Here is a 16,851-nt window from a genome sequence, read left to right on the forward strand (position 1 = left end):
GAATGTCCTTGATCTGGATATGTATTTAATTCATCCATTTGAACAAACATTACATTGCTTATAGTTCAAGATTAAAGGAGGGAGATAAGAGTTTAATGAAAAAGGAAACTTTAAGCAGATGATAAAAGAAATTTATAGTGACTAGTTTAGTTATTAATCCTACACCAATTTATTTGGGAATAAGTCCTATTTATCACAATGGGATTTCTGAGTGAATATGTGAATGCATTGCATTGTTAAGACATGAAATATAAAATATGATTATGTTTTTCTCACCCTTTGCTCCAGAGCTGATTGAGTCTGTTGTCTTAACAGAGCTTTTAATGGTCCCCCTTCTTTTCCAGCACTCCCACTGCCCATTCCTAAAGGACAGCAGCACATAATTAATAGCCAGTTCAAATCAAAGAAAATATATATTTTACTGATTTTTAAACAAAACAAAACATCACAATACATGATGTGACTACTCACAAATGCAGTGGGAATTATGAAAGCTTAAATTTACAAGAGCTGGAAAGCCAAAATCATCAAGAGGTTACCTTTGTTTTTAAAAAAAGTCACATTTGCTAGGAGAAAGATATGATGCTTCCGCCTTTTTTATAGTTGCAGGTGACCTAATATACCTTTGTATTTATCTGACACTGTAGAAAGGGCTCTCAGAATTTGGGGGCATTCCACCTAAGTGTTTACAAGTGAAGTGTAGCCCTCCAGGTGTTGTTGGACTGCAACTCCCAGCATTTCTCATTGGCTGAAGGGAGCTGCAGTCTAACAACATATGGAGGGCCACATTTTCCCCATCTATGACCTAAGCTAATCAAGAAAAACTATAGCTATAGCTCAGTGACAAAGCAACTGTGTCGAATGCAAAAGAGCTCAGATTCATTACCTGGCATTTCCAGATAGGAAAGAGAAAGACTCTCTTGCCTGAAATCCTGGTCAGCCATTGAAACTGTGTTTTTATACTATTGGACTAAATGAACCAACAAGTCAGCATTTCCAGTTGTCTACATATGGTTTATTGAACTGAAATAACACAGGATTATATATCATCTTTAAGCAGGGTTTGCGATTGCACTTCAGATCTTGGATATAGTTTGGGTGAAAAAATCACAGTCTTGGATTGAGATGTCAGGATATTCCTGGCTGCTTCATATAGCCCCATGTGTGAGGGGAGTAAACCAGGTGCAAACAGAGATTGGCCGCATACAGGCATGCAACTTGTTCACACTGTGGTTTAATATTCACTGACACAACCAGTACAAATAGCTTCATAAATCCCTTCTGACTACTATCCAAAACACTAGTACTGTATCACCCTTCCCAACTTCTCCCCAGCTGGGCTGTCCCCATGGAGGCAGCTCAGTTGGGGAGAGGCTTCGGGGGCGATCCATCACCCTTCCCAGTTTCTCCCCAGCTGAGCTGTCCCCGGAGGCAGCTTGGCTGGGAAGAGGCTCAGGAGCACTTACCATATTGACCTATGTATAAGTCAAACTACATTTTGGGGTCAATTTTTATGAGATATGCATTATTTATGGACAATTTCATTCCAGTATAATCTCCCTTATTCCAGCAAACATCAGTTTTATGTAAAAATCTGAATGAGTCTAAGGAATTTGTGTTCTCTCACACAGGATTCAATCACAAGAAAGTGTTTCTGGGCATGTCTCCTTGTCCTAAGTGGAATTTTCAAAGAAGCACAAACATGCTTAATTAGATAGGTCATCAATAGCACAATAAATATATCAAATGCACATGGACAGCTATACCGCTAACAATTTACATACTGATGACAATAAAATAATCATCCTATACCAAGGAAAGATTAAACAGATTAAAATCAGAACTGTACAAGAAACTCATGATTTTAACATCTTCTCTAATATAAAGGTATATCCCACCCACTCAGATGGTGCTCTTGTACAAATATCTTATGTTCTGAATTTCTGTAAACACTTGAAAGTTCAAACACAAACTACACAAATGGATATTTATAAGCAATTCAATCCAGTTTACCTGTCACTGGTCACTCTCACCTATACTTAAATGGCCAAATCCTTGGATAATGATGAAAAATCTTACTTAAGAAAATATTTTTAGCTGTTTTTGGATAAGGAAACACATATTAGCATCTATATAGTCCCATTTTGTATCATTAAATCAATATAACTCAACTTTTTGCAATTAAGGCTATCATACAAGGGACTATACAATACTAAGAATAGAGACAAAAATGGAATGACAACTGTTTGTGGAGATGAAATGTGTTTCTCCTGAAAGGAGAACAATCAAAACACTAACAGAAAACAAACAGCAAAATGTTTGCATTTAGCAAAGTAACCTAGTGAACGGAAAGGCAAAACAAGCGTGCATATTGCAAATTTTCAAAATGGTATATAAAACGTCAGATATTGAACACAAATATGGCTGATGGCCACATGATGGTTAACAGAGTAATACAAATGACCTGGAGAGGAAGGAGGAGTGTTTGTTCCAACTGAAACAGAGGAACATTTACAATAGCAGGAAATGAATTATTATTATTATTATTATTATTATTATTATTATTATTATTATTATTTCACCACCTAAGGATGAAAAACCAGGCCTTACTAACATTTTTGAATTTTTTTATGAAAGAAAGGACAAAAATCTGTAATGAAAAAAGTAAGAGTTTCTTTGAAATGGTTATGTAACTTTAACGGAAAAATCAAGGTAACAAGAAAAAACCCATTAGAGAATTCTGTAATAGTCATGTAGCCAGCAGTTTGCAGAATTTAAAAAGGGGGATTTGCAGAGAAATTATGAGAAGCTTTAAGACTGTGCTCAGTGCCACCACAAAGCAGCAGAGTCTACTCAAAAAAACAAAAAACAAAATAGCAAGGCGACAAGATTGGTCCTACCAGAAACAGCCAGAAGCAACTCTTCAGTGAAAGAAACACTTTTCCTCAGAACTGGGTTGACATGGCTAGAGTGAAGAGGGTTAGGGCTAGGCCCAGAGAGAAGGAGACAGGGCTGTTTAAGTTGTGGGGAATCACAAGACAGAGATGGGGAACTGGGAAACAGGAAAATCCTAGGTCCCTGCGGGGAAAATGCTGTGGAGGGAAGCAGTAGAGAAGAGACGGTAGATTTCAGAAAGTGGGGAAAAATGAAATCAGAAGGAGAAAAAGCAAAACAAATCAAGGAAAACTAAACCTTGTAAAAATGAATCAACAGTCTAGCAGCACATGAATGACTTATTTACTGACATACAATAAATGAGGTGACAAACACAGTATTACAAAGTGAATGAAAAAATATCTGAATTAATATTTTAATATACTGTTTCCCTTTATTTAAAAGTAGTAAAAGTTTCAGTGCACTTTAGGTTTTATTCCAAATTGTAAATACTGTTCAAAACTGAATGTATTTGCAAATGACTAAGAACTATTTCCCATATTTCTAAATACACAATCAGTTCCTTTCAGGAAGACTTTGAATCTTCTGCATATTAACTGTAAAGCAAGTTATTTTTAGAGTGTTAAACATTAAAGAGGAGGGCAAAGTTTATATTAAATGTCTTTTAAACTTTTTAATATATATAAAGGAGTCACATCTTCTCAATTTCCTCCACATATATATTAGGGAATTAGGTGTTAGCTTAAAAAAAAGAGGTAGTAAACATTTTATGAATTATATTATTCTGTTAGTTTACCGAATACCACTCACACCTAAAGACTCTGAGATTGTATCAGCAGCATGCTTTGAAGATTTCAGATGAAGAGTCAAATCACTAAAACATATTTTGTTGACAGTAAATCTTTCCATTTTTAAGCTCACAGACATCAGAGTTACATTTAGAAAGACAATGCATTGTCTGCTCCCACTGCTATGCTTTGTTTAATAAAGACACAGATTTGAAGACTCATTAGGCATATGCTTGCCTTTTTCACCCTCTACCTTTCTTTAAACAACAGTTTGAGAACTTTCTTTACAATTCTCCTTAGGTCTGTCATACAGCATGAAGTAAAGATCTCGTCATGTAAAATGTATCAAAAGCCCCTTGAACTCAGGGAAGAATGGATCCAACAAAACGCAAGCAGATAGATCTGTGTTTTTCAAATGGGGCTTGCCATTTCTTCCTACCTGAGGCAGTCTATGTAAAGCATCAGGGAACTTTTGGAATGCCATAGATTGATTAATGATGCTCAGGTAAGACACACATGGAAAGAGCAAATAAGGAGAAAATATGGATTGCCGTCACCCTGAAGAAGTAAATTATGCCATTACTATGTGTCAGTCCCCTTAAGGTCAATGAGATTTAAGCATTACAAGTGAGTGCATGAGTACAGCTGTATGGTTTAGGTCCTTGTCCCCTTTTATTAGACAGACAGACACTTTCCCATTTTGGATAAAATGTAATCTATAGCAAGGAGAAGACTTTATGACTGTCTGCATGCACACTTGTAAAAAGGAGTAAAACAGGTACAAGCAGAGGCACAAGGCTCACACAACAACCAAATGTGCTTATTATATAAATGTAAACATACATAGAGATATAAGACCCACAGGAAAATTAGTATAAATATTGCTTGGTCAAATCCTTCTGTCTAAATTGATGAAATTCAACAGCTAAGAAAAATATTTTATCTGTAATAAAAACTGTATGTTAAAAGTATCTCTCACATTATCAATCAAGATGAACAAGCATTAACAGCAAACATTTTTTCTGCAAAAATGAATGTAGCCTTTAACTTCTCTCTTTTAAAGAAGCAGTACTTATACGAAATAAACTGGTAGAAAGCTGAGAAACACATCCTAATTAATTACTAACTATACTACATAAACTATTTAAAAACACAAACACAAGAGGGCAGTTAAACAGGTTAAAAATATTACTTGGTCACAGCTTAGAATCTAACTTAATTTTTTTTCCAAAAAGGAAAACCAAGCACCACCTTGCAAAAAAAGTTCTAAAGATCAAAACAGCAAATCTAAATTACATGAAAACTGACAGGGCACAGCCATATAGTTAAGGCAGTGTTTCTGAAACGTTCTGGATTTGGACTCCTTTTCAAACATGACTTTCTCCATCCTGTCCCACAAACACCAACTAACTGCCACAGGTAAGCCTGCAGAGATCCTAACACTGAATTATACATATACCACCTGCTACCATTGGTAAGGACCTGTAGGTTGGAGTAACAGTCCTGCAGTCAGGGACGTAGCCGGGGGGGAGGGTTTTCCTTGAGGTCCGGACCCCCCCCCTTCCACTAGAAAAATGAATGGTGTGTGCTGCTGCGCTGCCTCACTCAAGCCCCATTATAATGATGGCACTTAGTCGGGACCCCCCCCCCCTTCCTAAAATCCTAGCTATGTCCCTGCTGCAGTGCTATTAGAAGAGAGAAGGACCTCTGTACCCCTTTCTAAACAATGATTAAGAAATCATTCCAGGAACTAAACTGCAGCAGTTTCTGGATTCCATTCTTCAAAATCCTACCAGATAGCTGGGATATTTATCCTTGCATTCAAAGTGGAACAATATGGGCCTTCCATCAGGGGCATTTAATTCACCCAGGTCTTGCCTAGAAGATAACGAAGGCAAGACCTACTTAAGATCCAATCTCTGTTTGGTATTTCACATCCCTTCTCCAAGTCCCCCATGAGCACCAAGGGAATCTGGCCCAATTAGGAAGCAGGGTAAAACATCAACATTAAAGGATGAGATCATCTGAGATTCCAATATGGCATGCAGACATACTATAGAACAAAAATAAAACACAAAACAAAATTATGAAAATCAACAATGAAAGATATGGTCAAAATGAAAAAAGAAATTTGTAATGGGGATTAAATACTAATTTAAAGCAAGAAGTATTAATGTTAATTATGCATAGCTTGAAATCAGCTCAGTGGGAAGCCAGCAGGCCGTATTTCTGAAAGTTTATAGTTTGTAAACAGAAGAATAATTAGAAAGATGTGAAGACACAGAGAAACATTTCTAAATTAGAAAGTTAGTCTTATAAATTTGCACAGTGTTAGGCACATTGAACTGTCTCCCCAACATATTATGGTGACTTTTTATCTCCATAATTTGCAATATGATGTGGAGGAAATTAAAAGATAATTCCTTGTGATTCTGTTACTGTATTATGATGTGCTATGTGTCAGCCTGGGGAAGCTGTCAATACACTATACAATTCAATAAGAAATCCACATATTTATGAAAATAGAAATTTTATATAACCCTACTTTCAGGTTATTAGGATAACTTACATGGGGGGGGGACAGAGAACGGGGTGAATAAAAAACTAAAATAGGAACAACACAAATTAAACAAAGCAAATAAACAACATAAAATAATGTGGGTGGAAGCACCTTACCAGTTTTGGGTGTCAAACTCAAATCTGTGTCAGAAGAAGAGGACTGTCGACTGTAGGACTTGGAAGGTGAAAAGGAATAGATTTGGTTTTTCAGAGGGGTGGAGGGTCCTGATGAATGAGGATTGGGATTGGGATCTTCATTGAAAGGAATCCTGCCAGAAGAAGGTGGAAACATATTCAGTGATCCTATGCCAAAGGACCGGGCTGATAGCAGCATGATCCCAACACCAGCATGTGGGGAAGGGACAGGGCAGGGTCAATATATGGCCTCTGGTGTGATGCTGAATTATGAGGCCAAAACGTGTAAAAAATTGTTTACCAACTCAGTATTGTGCAGGTAGATGATAATCATTTGTTAGCAAAACCAAAACCAAAACCACAGCTAATACATAAAGCATACAACCTAAGAAAAACAGGCAAAGAAAGTAAAATGCATCAAAACCATGGCTTGGGTCAGGAATGCAATATGCTTTTTGAGCTAGATTACCAAAAAAAAAAAAAAAAAAAAAAGGAAGAAAACAGAGTGAAGATTGCAGACTACATATCTGTGTGCTCATATGCACACAGACATAAACATTTATATCTCACACACACACACATTCCCAAGAAAAAATGTTTCCTTATCCGTTAGCATCTGCAGCGTGCCACAGCTAAAAACAGCGCAAAGAGGAAAACCATACCAATACCATTGAACCAAGAACCTGTGCCATATTTAGCACTCTCTTACCTGTTTGGCTGAAGGTATCTTGCACACAACATGAAAACATCATGATTAAGCCTGAAGCCCACTCAACATGTCTGTTCCTCCCTCCCTCATCATGACAAGTGAAAAATCTAAGATACATATCTCAAATATTGTAAAAGGAAAAATCACACACACCAAAGAAAAGAGAGACAGATCCTAAAAATATGCATCATCCAATCTTATTGTCTCTATTTTATCAGATGAATGCGAGGGTACTTATTTTCAGAAGAAAGATTCCCACTAAGGAATGCTTTGTGGTACCTGCCTACACTGCCTGCCTGCCTGTCTCGATCACTGTGCCTGTGGCCTGTCTCTCCCCAGCTTCTGAGCCTGTGCAGTCTCGTACCAGTGTAGATGAGAGTGGGAACAGACACAGAGAAGTTCTGAGTAAGCCGTGAGCCAGTAGCAGTGTGAATTGGACTGTTGTGAGTCGAACGACATCCATGGCTTGGTGGATGAACCAGCGGAGACCTGGGAGAATTTGCAGCCAAAGTGGAAGGAAAGAAAAAATACATACAAGAGATTGCAAAGTTACATTTAAAAATTATTTCAGGGTGTTCTAGTTACTGGAGGGTGAATTTTTCAAAAGAGCAGGCTCTAAACCAGGGGTGTCAAAAATAAGAAATAAGGACCCTATCAGGTCTTTTAGGGTCCCTCCAAACTACCCCCATCAGCGTTCATGAAGTTCAGTCAACGTTGATGATTAAGAAGCCACAAATGTCAGACTGATGTGGTGACTTACAAAAAATCCACTGCTGAAACGGCTCATATATTATCTCGTGCTTAGATGCAGCAAGTTAATTTTCATTAAATTAAGGAGATAAGGCAGAACATCATGGGACAAAAGAGTATATATAGACTTTCCCCATGTCTGGAATAAACATCAGGCAATGAAAGCCCTGCAACAAGTGAGTGTGGGGCATCAGGAAAAAGACTTTAGATAAATTTGACATTCAATAAATCATAATGTAATTAACATTTTTAAAAAAGTTACAGATTCAGCTCCTGGAAATCTACTCAGTGCAAAAATTGGCCCTCCAACTTATTTATGTTTTACACCCCTGGTCTAAAGAGTAAAGATCTAATCTTTTAAAAAGCGGCTAAGTATTAACTTGTTAGAATTGTAATTGAATCTGTGGTAACAGAAGAAATAGGAAGAAAGAAATTATTAATATGCTCCTAGTAGTCTTAACTGCAACCTGATTCAAGGTGAGTAGTTTGACTGGACTGATTTTGTTTCTAATGACAACAAATCTTAGCATGCAAGATTATACCAGAGGAGAATGTTTCCATTTTATTTCAAGATGAATTTATAATAAACATTCAAAGACTATTAGCAAGCTATTAGATGTGTAAAATCAATGTGCTAACTGTATGATCTAGTTTAATCAGAGGATTATAAACAGAGGAAGGGGAAACTTCACACAGAAATATGGGTGATGTTTGAGACAAATGGATTCTTTTTTTCTTTTTAAAAGGTGGGTCTTAGCCTAAGCACAGGCATCCACAAGTTCACTCACCAAGGATGTGTCCCTGGCTCTCTGGAGCAGCTGCATGCACATCCTTCTCCAAGCTCTTTTTTGCACTTGGACTTGAAGAAGGCAAGAATTGGAGAAGGAAAAAGGCTACTTTTTACAAATCTATTTTTCCTCCAATCCTTGTGCAAGTGAACAAAATCTCCATTTCTTTTCCAAGCCCTCCGCCCATAACAGAAGGTACTGAAGGCAACACATAAGGAAAGTTGCTGTGGCAAACATGAACCAGCTACTCAGGCAAACCAGTAAACCAGTATTTGTAGACTAGACAGGTGATTAGTTGAACACCTAAATAAATAAAAATGGCCAAAGTCATCTATGAACATACAGGATTTATAGAAATGTTTGCCTTGATTACCTATTGCAATAGTGCAAATAAGCCACAACTTTGAACACTTAACAGAACTAATTCAAAACAATAATTCCAAAGCATTTATTTTATCACTACAAAAGCAACTTGACTAATATTAAAACCCAAGTGTACAATGGTTCAGTTCAGATAATCATTCCAGGCTTTATAACATTATGAAAAAGGGCAACACGCACACCTTTCACTGACTGCAGTATAAAGATCCTGCCTTGTGATTCAGTTTTATTTTCTTGCTTTATTAGCCAACATCAGGCCAGAGATGTCTGGTTCAATGTAACAGGGAAGTCTGGCCTAACACAAGCAAATATCTCTGTGCCAAAGCCAATATGCAACAAGAGGATAGGAGCAAAGCAGGGACTACCTGCAAAAGCTGGTAAAATTGTAATAACTTCACATTAATATGAAAAGTTTATATGAGCAATGTGGGAGAAGAACTATTTCCAGTACTGTAGTTGTTTAACACATACTCAAGTACAGAATGAAGTATATTTGTGAAATCAAAAACTCAGAAAAATGCAAAACATATTGAGATAATATACTGCTACTGAAGGGGATGTGCTGTAATATTTGCATGCATTCTTAAGAAAAAAAATATTTCAAATAGGAGTTCCTGTAAAACATGGATGTCTCTTCCAGGATGCAGCTAGTATGGCCTAGGATAAGTCAATATTACATATACAAGAAAAACATGTCCCCTTCCTTTTAGGGATTGTATAGAAAAGGCTACATGAGGTTGTTAAGTGTAACTTGTTCCAGTTCCACTGGTCATTTAACCTCCCCAAACAAGGTGCTTCCAGACAAGCAGTCTACTATTTTTGTTTCACTTGGTCTTGCAAAATGTTGAACTCTGTGAACTAGCACTGAACTGAGCGCTGACTAATAGCCTACTATTTCAAATCAAAGGGAGAGCAAAACTCTGTTCTAAATAAGAGAAAAGAACTAGGCTGCTATAAGAATCTGACAGCATTAACTTACCACATGCACCTTCAGCTACAGTATTATTATTTTCATGTTACAACACTGATTTTACACTATTTCCCACTCTTAAGTAAGTATACAGCCAATACATTCAGACTAGAAATACTACAAATAGAAGTCCTACGAGAGAAAGTGATTTTGCAAAAAATCCTGAAAGACAAAAAACATACTAATGGTGTAAATTCTCTGATTAAAAAAAGAGAGACTTGAGCTGCAATGTAGAACAGAGAAATCCCATCACTGGCATGAGCCAATACAGTTACATGCAGCTTTACTGTACAGACATGCCAAGGTTTATTTTTGCAACATGTGGTCAAAGGGTGTATGGAGTTCATTTGAAATCTCTCCGGTTTCTCAATCCAAGACACATTACCAACCAAAAAGGAAGGGCTTGTATATGTAAAATCAAAAGAGACAAAATAATATAAAAACACCATGAGTAAAAAAGAAAGAAAGAAAGAAAGCATGTGAAACTCTTTCCAATTGACATTTGACTCATACTTACTCCTTCATTTCTTTGGATGGGGAATTACATGCGGGTAAAAATGCTGGTGTGTTACTTAATTTATCCAAGGTACAGGCTGTTCCTATGGCTCGTACTACTAATCCAGATTCTCCCTCCAAATCAAAACACTGCAAGTAGCCAACAACTGCATTCCCTCTCATTTCTAGCACTTTCAAGCCAATCTTCCTTTGCAGTTCCCCTGCAAAAGAAATACAAACTACTTAGCTAGAAATGAGCTTAAAATGCTTAAAACACATTCGCATCCAGGAAATGAGAATTCACACATTACTTCAAGTTATTTTTCTAATAACACTGAAAAAACATTATTGTCTATTTAATTTAATATGATTTTCTTTTATTAAAAAATACAAGACAACACATATCTTTAGATTAGGACAATAAATATTTAACATTAAGAAAATAATTCTCTTTTTGTTCCAAGTGAGCCCCGTGACAAAATCCTGCAAGGTCTCCAGGAAAATCTCAACACTTCCCACTTCTCTATCTTCCCTCTCAACTTCAATTATATTTCTGTCTCCTTCCTTGGTCCCTCGCCTGCTTACTTCATGGGTGGTCAGCCTCTTTCATATGTAGTTGGATTTGATGTGCCTTCAACCCTCTTCAGTGGCTATGCTGATTGAGAATAATGGTAGCTGGAGTCCAAGAACAGTGGGATAATACAGGCTGTCCATCCAAATTTGATCACCATAGGATGCCCCCTCTCCCCCAGCATTAATCTAGAATTTAGAAAGCTACTTCTTGAAGCAGATAGTTGGTATTACAGTCCCATGGCCCCAAAAAGCTAGTCACTGCTATAGTTGCAAGTTTTAAAAACCCAACAGTTTCTAGTTATTTAAAAATTACTAAAATAAGGGTATTGTTACAAAGCATACAGTGAGCCCCTGGTATCTGCTGGGGTTTGGTTCCAGAAACTCCAGTGGATACCAAAATCCATGGATGCTCCAGTCCCATTACAATGGCTTAGTAAAATGGTATCCCTTATATCAAATGGCAAAATCCAAGGTTTGTTTTTTTGGGAATTTATATATTTTTAAAATATTTTCAAATCGTAGATACTTGAATCCGTGGATAAAAGATCTGTGGATACAGAGGGCTGATTGTACATAGTTCTGGTGATATTTAAAATCACAATGCAAAAGGAGTGACATTATCTCTTGTTATGTTACAACTGTAATGTAATGTGGTTACACTTTAATAGTTTCCATGGGGAAATAATAACAAATACTTCCAAGCTCTTCTTTATCATTTATGCACTGTATTTCTTGGTGCTGTATTAACTTCCTAAACCTGCAAATATGTGCAGTCTACATTTTTCATGGGTTCTAAAAAAGCACCTCTCTTTAATGTCAGTCCCCCAACCCCCCCGCTCTGATCGGGGCTTCATGTCCCTCTCCCACTTGCTTTGCAAGGATCGCATATGCACAGGCAGTTCAAAGTAAGCCTCTGCAGGAAAGAACTGACAAAGCTGTGCTGTTTCAACACTTGAAAATTACACTACTGTACTTTGTGTTTCTCTGTGTTAAATATGGTTTGGGGGGGACTTAAGATATTTGTGTTTTTCCACTTTTGTGGGGGGTCTTGTAACCCTAACCCTGGGAATGCGAAGGGCCGGCTATATTTCCAAAATAATTAACTCAGGGCCATCCATTTATGAAATAAAATAAATTAGTAGTATTAAATATTTGTATAGAACCAGAACAGAAAAAGGCACTGAAAAAACTATAAATACAGATATAAAATTGAAGCAGGTTGCATTTTTAGATTTATGTTATATGGGAACAAACCCTTGGTTAAATGGGAATAACTTCAGAGTACCCATAATTTCACAGATACTAACTGGCTTCAAACTGGATTGTTCAGCAACTGGCCAGTGTTTATCTCAAACCAACACCTTTCATTTCTATGCAACAAACCAGGTTTCAAGTAAACTGAAATAAAATGCTACCAAAGTCTTCCGGGGGGGGGGGGGGGGCAGAAGTTGCTTTGTCTTGGCTCATTCCAGCTCATGTTATTTCACTCTAAACCAGTGGTAGGGAATCTGTGGTTCTTCAAAAGATGCCCTGAAGTTGCCCTGCAAGTCTCAACAGCTCTTAGCAACACAAGGAATAAAAGGATCAGCAGTTCAAAAACTCCACACATGCCCAATACCCTGATAAAACTATGGCTAAATGTGACTTGATAATTTATATCCCACCTTTCCTCCAGAGTTGCAATACAGGGCAGCTATTTCATACATATTAAAATACAAATTAACTTAATTATATTATTAAAACTCCCATTAGCATTTTAAAATTTCACATTAAGAATAAATAAGCAGTGAGATAATAAGAAGTCTAGCACATTCATTAAAATCTCTGACCGTAACAGGCAGTCAGTTGCTGAAGGCCAGACTAAATATAAAGATCTTTGTCTGAAAGTAGAAAGACAACTGGGAGTTAAGCTAACTTCCATTGGAAAGGAATTCTATAATATGTGAACCAACCCTTTGTCTATTTAAATATGCTGTTAAGACATTCTTTTCAGGTGAGTAGTTAACCTCTAAGAAACTATATTAGGAACACAGATGCTAATTTTAATAAAACAATATTGACTTGCCTACTGTCATGTTTTTGTTTTAAATAAGGGATGGGTGATTGCCAGGACTTGGAGGGCTGTACTCCCTCCATCATGCCCCTGAATTTTGTAATTTTTTTAAGAAGTAGTTTTTTGGTGGGGTGTGTGTGTGTCAAAAATGCCTTCCGCGTCTGCTAGGGTTTTGCCAAAAATGCCTTCCATGAATGGTGCCATTTCATTTTATTCCTGCTCCCCATCACTCCTCAGTCCTAGCCATATATATCATTCAGCGGGCAATGTTAATACAGTTTTTCAAAAGTCAGAATTTCTTTAGGATACCACAGCAAATCTCAAGTGTCATTCCTACAAAACAGAATTTAGAGATCAGGATTAAAATAAAACATTCTTCTAGACCTCGGATTCAACAAATGGTGGGTGAGGAGGAGGAAAGATAGAAGGAATGAGCCCATTTGCCTACTGGCAGTAATCTACAGTAAATCTTGTAGCAAAGGATTAGAAAAGAACAGTACCCGCTATTTGCGTAAAACAAACAGTTGTTCCATCAGAAATAATATAACTTACAGTATTCTAAACTTTTTAGAAAGTCTTAAGTTTAGTATTTCAATAGATTTTTGCTAAATGCTAAAACTAACATAGAACTTAATGATCCATCAGTTAATGACTCCCAGTCCTGGGAAAAGAGCGGGATACAAATAAATAAATAAAATAATAGATCCAATGGCTGGCTTAGCTTTCAGATGTAAGAAAAAAGTAATTAACAGTTAACATTGGTTCTTCACACCTTTGGTGCCATAGTTTATTATTCTATAAGGTACTTTTACATAGCTCAACAATCCAAAGTGACCTTTGAAGTTCCAACCTGACAAGGGATACGTGGCTGCTTTATAATATCAGCTACAGTTTCAGAACAGACTAGAAATAACTCCATCAAGTTGCAATCATTGCAACTGTTAGTAAATTATTGTTAGATTAAGTTATATGTTAACAGGTGAAATGCTTACTAGTTACTATTAATATGGCTTTTCTGTCAGCATGTTATTAGCTCCCCATGAAAATTCCATTCCACAGACCTTACAGCTTTCATTGTATGTGTGACACTCAAGCATAGCACAATACTGGGGTTTTTTCCTTATTATATTTTCAGTGTTTTCAGGTAACAATAACTGTAATATGTAGTAGCTTAAAGACAAACTAAATGAATCTACAAAACAAATCTCAGCAGCACAAACATGCAAAGGTTTTACTACTGTACCTCCAAATTCAGACCAATGTGTTTTCACAAGGCAGTAACTGATGTTATAAATACCTGACATTAATGAAATAAGCCTCTGTCTGGCCTCATTCGATGCCCTTGGTGTACGGATTCGGTCTATCCACTGATATTCTGGGTCTTCATTAACCACTAGCTCTTCCACAAACCCATGAATGATAACAGCTTTGTAGCACTTTGGAATAGATGTAGCTATTAAAACATCAATTTTGAAAAACATCAATTACGTTGTATGTACAGTGCTATATAAATAAAGCATAATAATAATAATAATAATAGTAATAATAATACTTGAATGTACCATCCTTCAATAAAATTTGAGTCCACAGCAGCTCTGAAACATTAAAATAAATAAAAATACTACCACAGCAAATCTATGAGACATGGAGATAAAACATTACAAATGTAGCATATTTTAAACCCTGTGTGAATAAAAATGGGTTGTATTTTTTACACAATGCCTAAGAGAGCCTCCATGAAAATCAGAATTCCACAAGTGTAGCAATATGCTTAAAAAGACTCTCTTTCTCTACTTAATGTTCACTTTGCCTAATTATACATGATGGAAGCATGGTATGGAAAGCAGCCACCTCTTAAGATATTTGGATTTCAAAACATCTAGTACTCTGAAGGCAAATATCACCATTCTGAATTGGGCTCAGAGACAAACTGGCAGCCAGTGCAGTTTTTTTAAAAATGGAGGAAATATGGCCCACTGGCATTTGTATTCTGCACAAACTGAAGCATTTAAATCCCATTCAAAGGCTATTTCATGTAACACCTTGTTATTCAGTGATCTGACTCGGATTACTACTAAAGGTCTGGAGCAGCCTCTCTTAACTTGGTGACTTCCAGCTGTGCTAGACTACAATGCCCATCTCCCCAAGCCAGCAGGGCAAATGGAAAGCAGCATATTTGGGAACACTGCACTACAAAAAATTAACCAGAAATAGGCAATACGTCATATGTGTCCTTCCTTCCCTGTTTTTACAGTCTTTGGAAATGATTCTTTTTTTAAATACTGTAAAATAATAATAACAACAACAACAACAACAACAGCAACGTGGAAGCTTCCAGGAAAGTGCTGCCTTGTTTTGCAGGAAATGTTTTTGGTTATTTTATTTTTTTAAAAAAAAGATCAGAACAGAACTTCTGGTTGCTAATTATTTAAAAAGAAAGAGAAGAAAAGAAAGAAAAGCACTCACTTTTCATTGTGAATATGGCCTGTGGTAGGTCCCAGTCTATGTGTCTTCATGTGTGTGTATGAGAGAGAAGGAGAAATGGAGAGAAGAAAGAGAAGGGGGGGGACTGGCTCTTATACCCACCAGTTGCCCATCCTGATATAACTCTTTAAAAGCTTTTATTCTTCTAGACTATTTTTCACACAAAAAAGATTCTGTGTAATATTTAGACTTACTGCAGAAAAATTTTACTCCACATGATGACTGCCTAAAACGGTTTAAGTCATTGAAGAGATCTACTTTCACCACCACATTGATTTCACCACGTATACCTGTGTATGAAAAACATGAAAGGGTAAGAAAAAAGTGTAAGCATAAGGAAACAGACGTTCTTGGCAAGATGAATACTAACTGTTCTATCCAAAACTTCCCAAAGTTGTTCAGACATAATTTAATAATATAAAACAAAATGCAAAAACAAAACAAAACAAAACAAAACAAAACAAAAAAACAAAAAACAAAAAAAAACCCACCCAACAACAACACAAAAACAGTGTAGATGCAGTAGCAAAAAACAGCAAGACACCAAACATATAATACAGTAATGCAGGGGGAGGAGTACTTAGAATTTAAAGATAATGTGAAAAATAGATTTGCACTATTAAACCTATTTGATTGAGAACCACGAGAACTCTGAACTGAAGCCAGGGACATTGTCAGGGAGGAATGCAAGATACTATCTGTTGACAAAGAGAAAGAGAAGTCTCAATGGATGACAGATGTAACTCTTCAAACAGTTAAGGACAGAGAAGAATAAAAAAATAAAATAAAAGGTAACAGAAATAGAGTCAGAACCCTGAATGCAATTGTTCAATGACTTGTGCGGAGGGACAAGAACTACTATAATAATCAATGCAGAGCAACAGAAAGTGATGACAAAAGTATGAGACCTCTCTCACAAGATCTGAGAAATCAAAGGGAAATTTAAACCAAAAGTAGGGATACTTTATGACCTGCAGGGGAACACATTGCATGACCAAGTAGAAATAAAAAGACCATAAAAACAATACACAGAAGTACATAAAAGAGTTGAAAGGATGACAGAATCATTCAAGGAAGAAACATATGAAGATGAACCTCCAGTTTTAGAAAGTGAAGTAGAAGCTGTACTCAGGGCACTTGGGAGACATAAATCACCAGGAACAGATGGCATAACAATAAAGCTGCTTCAATCTACAAAGACAGAATCTACACTAGTTCTAAATAAAATCTGCCAATGTATATGGAAAACAAAATAATAGCCCAGAGTGGAA

The 16,851-nt window shown here is 36.6% G+C and overlaps 1 protein-coding gene across 29 annotated transcripts in view; it reads right to left on the reverse strand.

Moving 5' to 3' along the window:
* Nucleotides 1–16,851, reverse strand: part of C2CD5 (C2 calcium dependent domain containing 5) — a 95,311-nt gene that overhangs the window by 63,000 nt on the left and 15,460 nt on the right. For 12 of the 29 annotated variants that reach the window (XM_042470434.1, XM_042470432.1, XM_042470438.1 and 9 more), the window contains exons 4-9: nucleotides 15,775–15,870; nucleotides 14,394–14,549; nucleotides 10,493–10,691; nucleotides 6,360–6,511; nucleotides 2,901–3,092; nucleotides 277–362 (exon numbers count right to left, since the gene is read on the reverse strand). In XM_042470434.1, coding sequence (XP_042326368.1) covers nucleotides 277–362; nucleotides 2,901–3,092; nucleotides 6,360–6,511; nucleotides 10,493–10,691; nucleotides 14,394–14,549; nucleotides 15,775–15,870 — 881 coding nt within the window. Of the gene's footprint in view, nucleotides 1–276; nucleotides 363–2,900; nucleotides 3,093–6,359; nucleotides 6,512–7,450; nucleotides 7,576–8,624; nucleotides 10,463–10,492; nucleotides 10,692–14,393; nucleotides 14,550–15,774; nucleotides 15,871–16,851 lie in introns of those variants that run through there. The other 17 variants (XM_042470444.1, XM_042470446.1, XM_042470449.1 and 14 more) reach the window with 6 other exon arrangements.

The sequence above is a fragment of the Sceloporus undulatus genome, chromosome 5 (genome assembly GCF_019175285.1).
Source record: "Sceloporus undulatus isolate JIND9_A2432 ecotype Alabama chromosome 5, SceUnd_v1.1, whole genome shotgun sequence".
Classification (NCBI taxonomy): Eukaryota; Metazoa; Chordata; class Lepidosauria; order Squamata; family Phrynosomatidae; genus Sceloporus; species Sceloporus undulatus.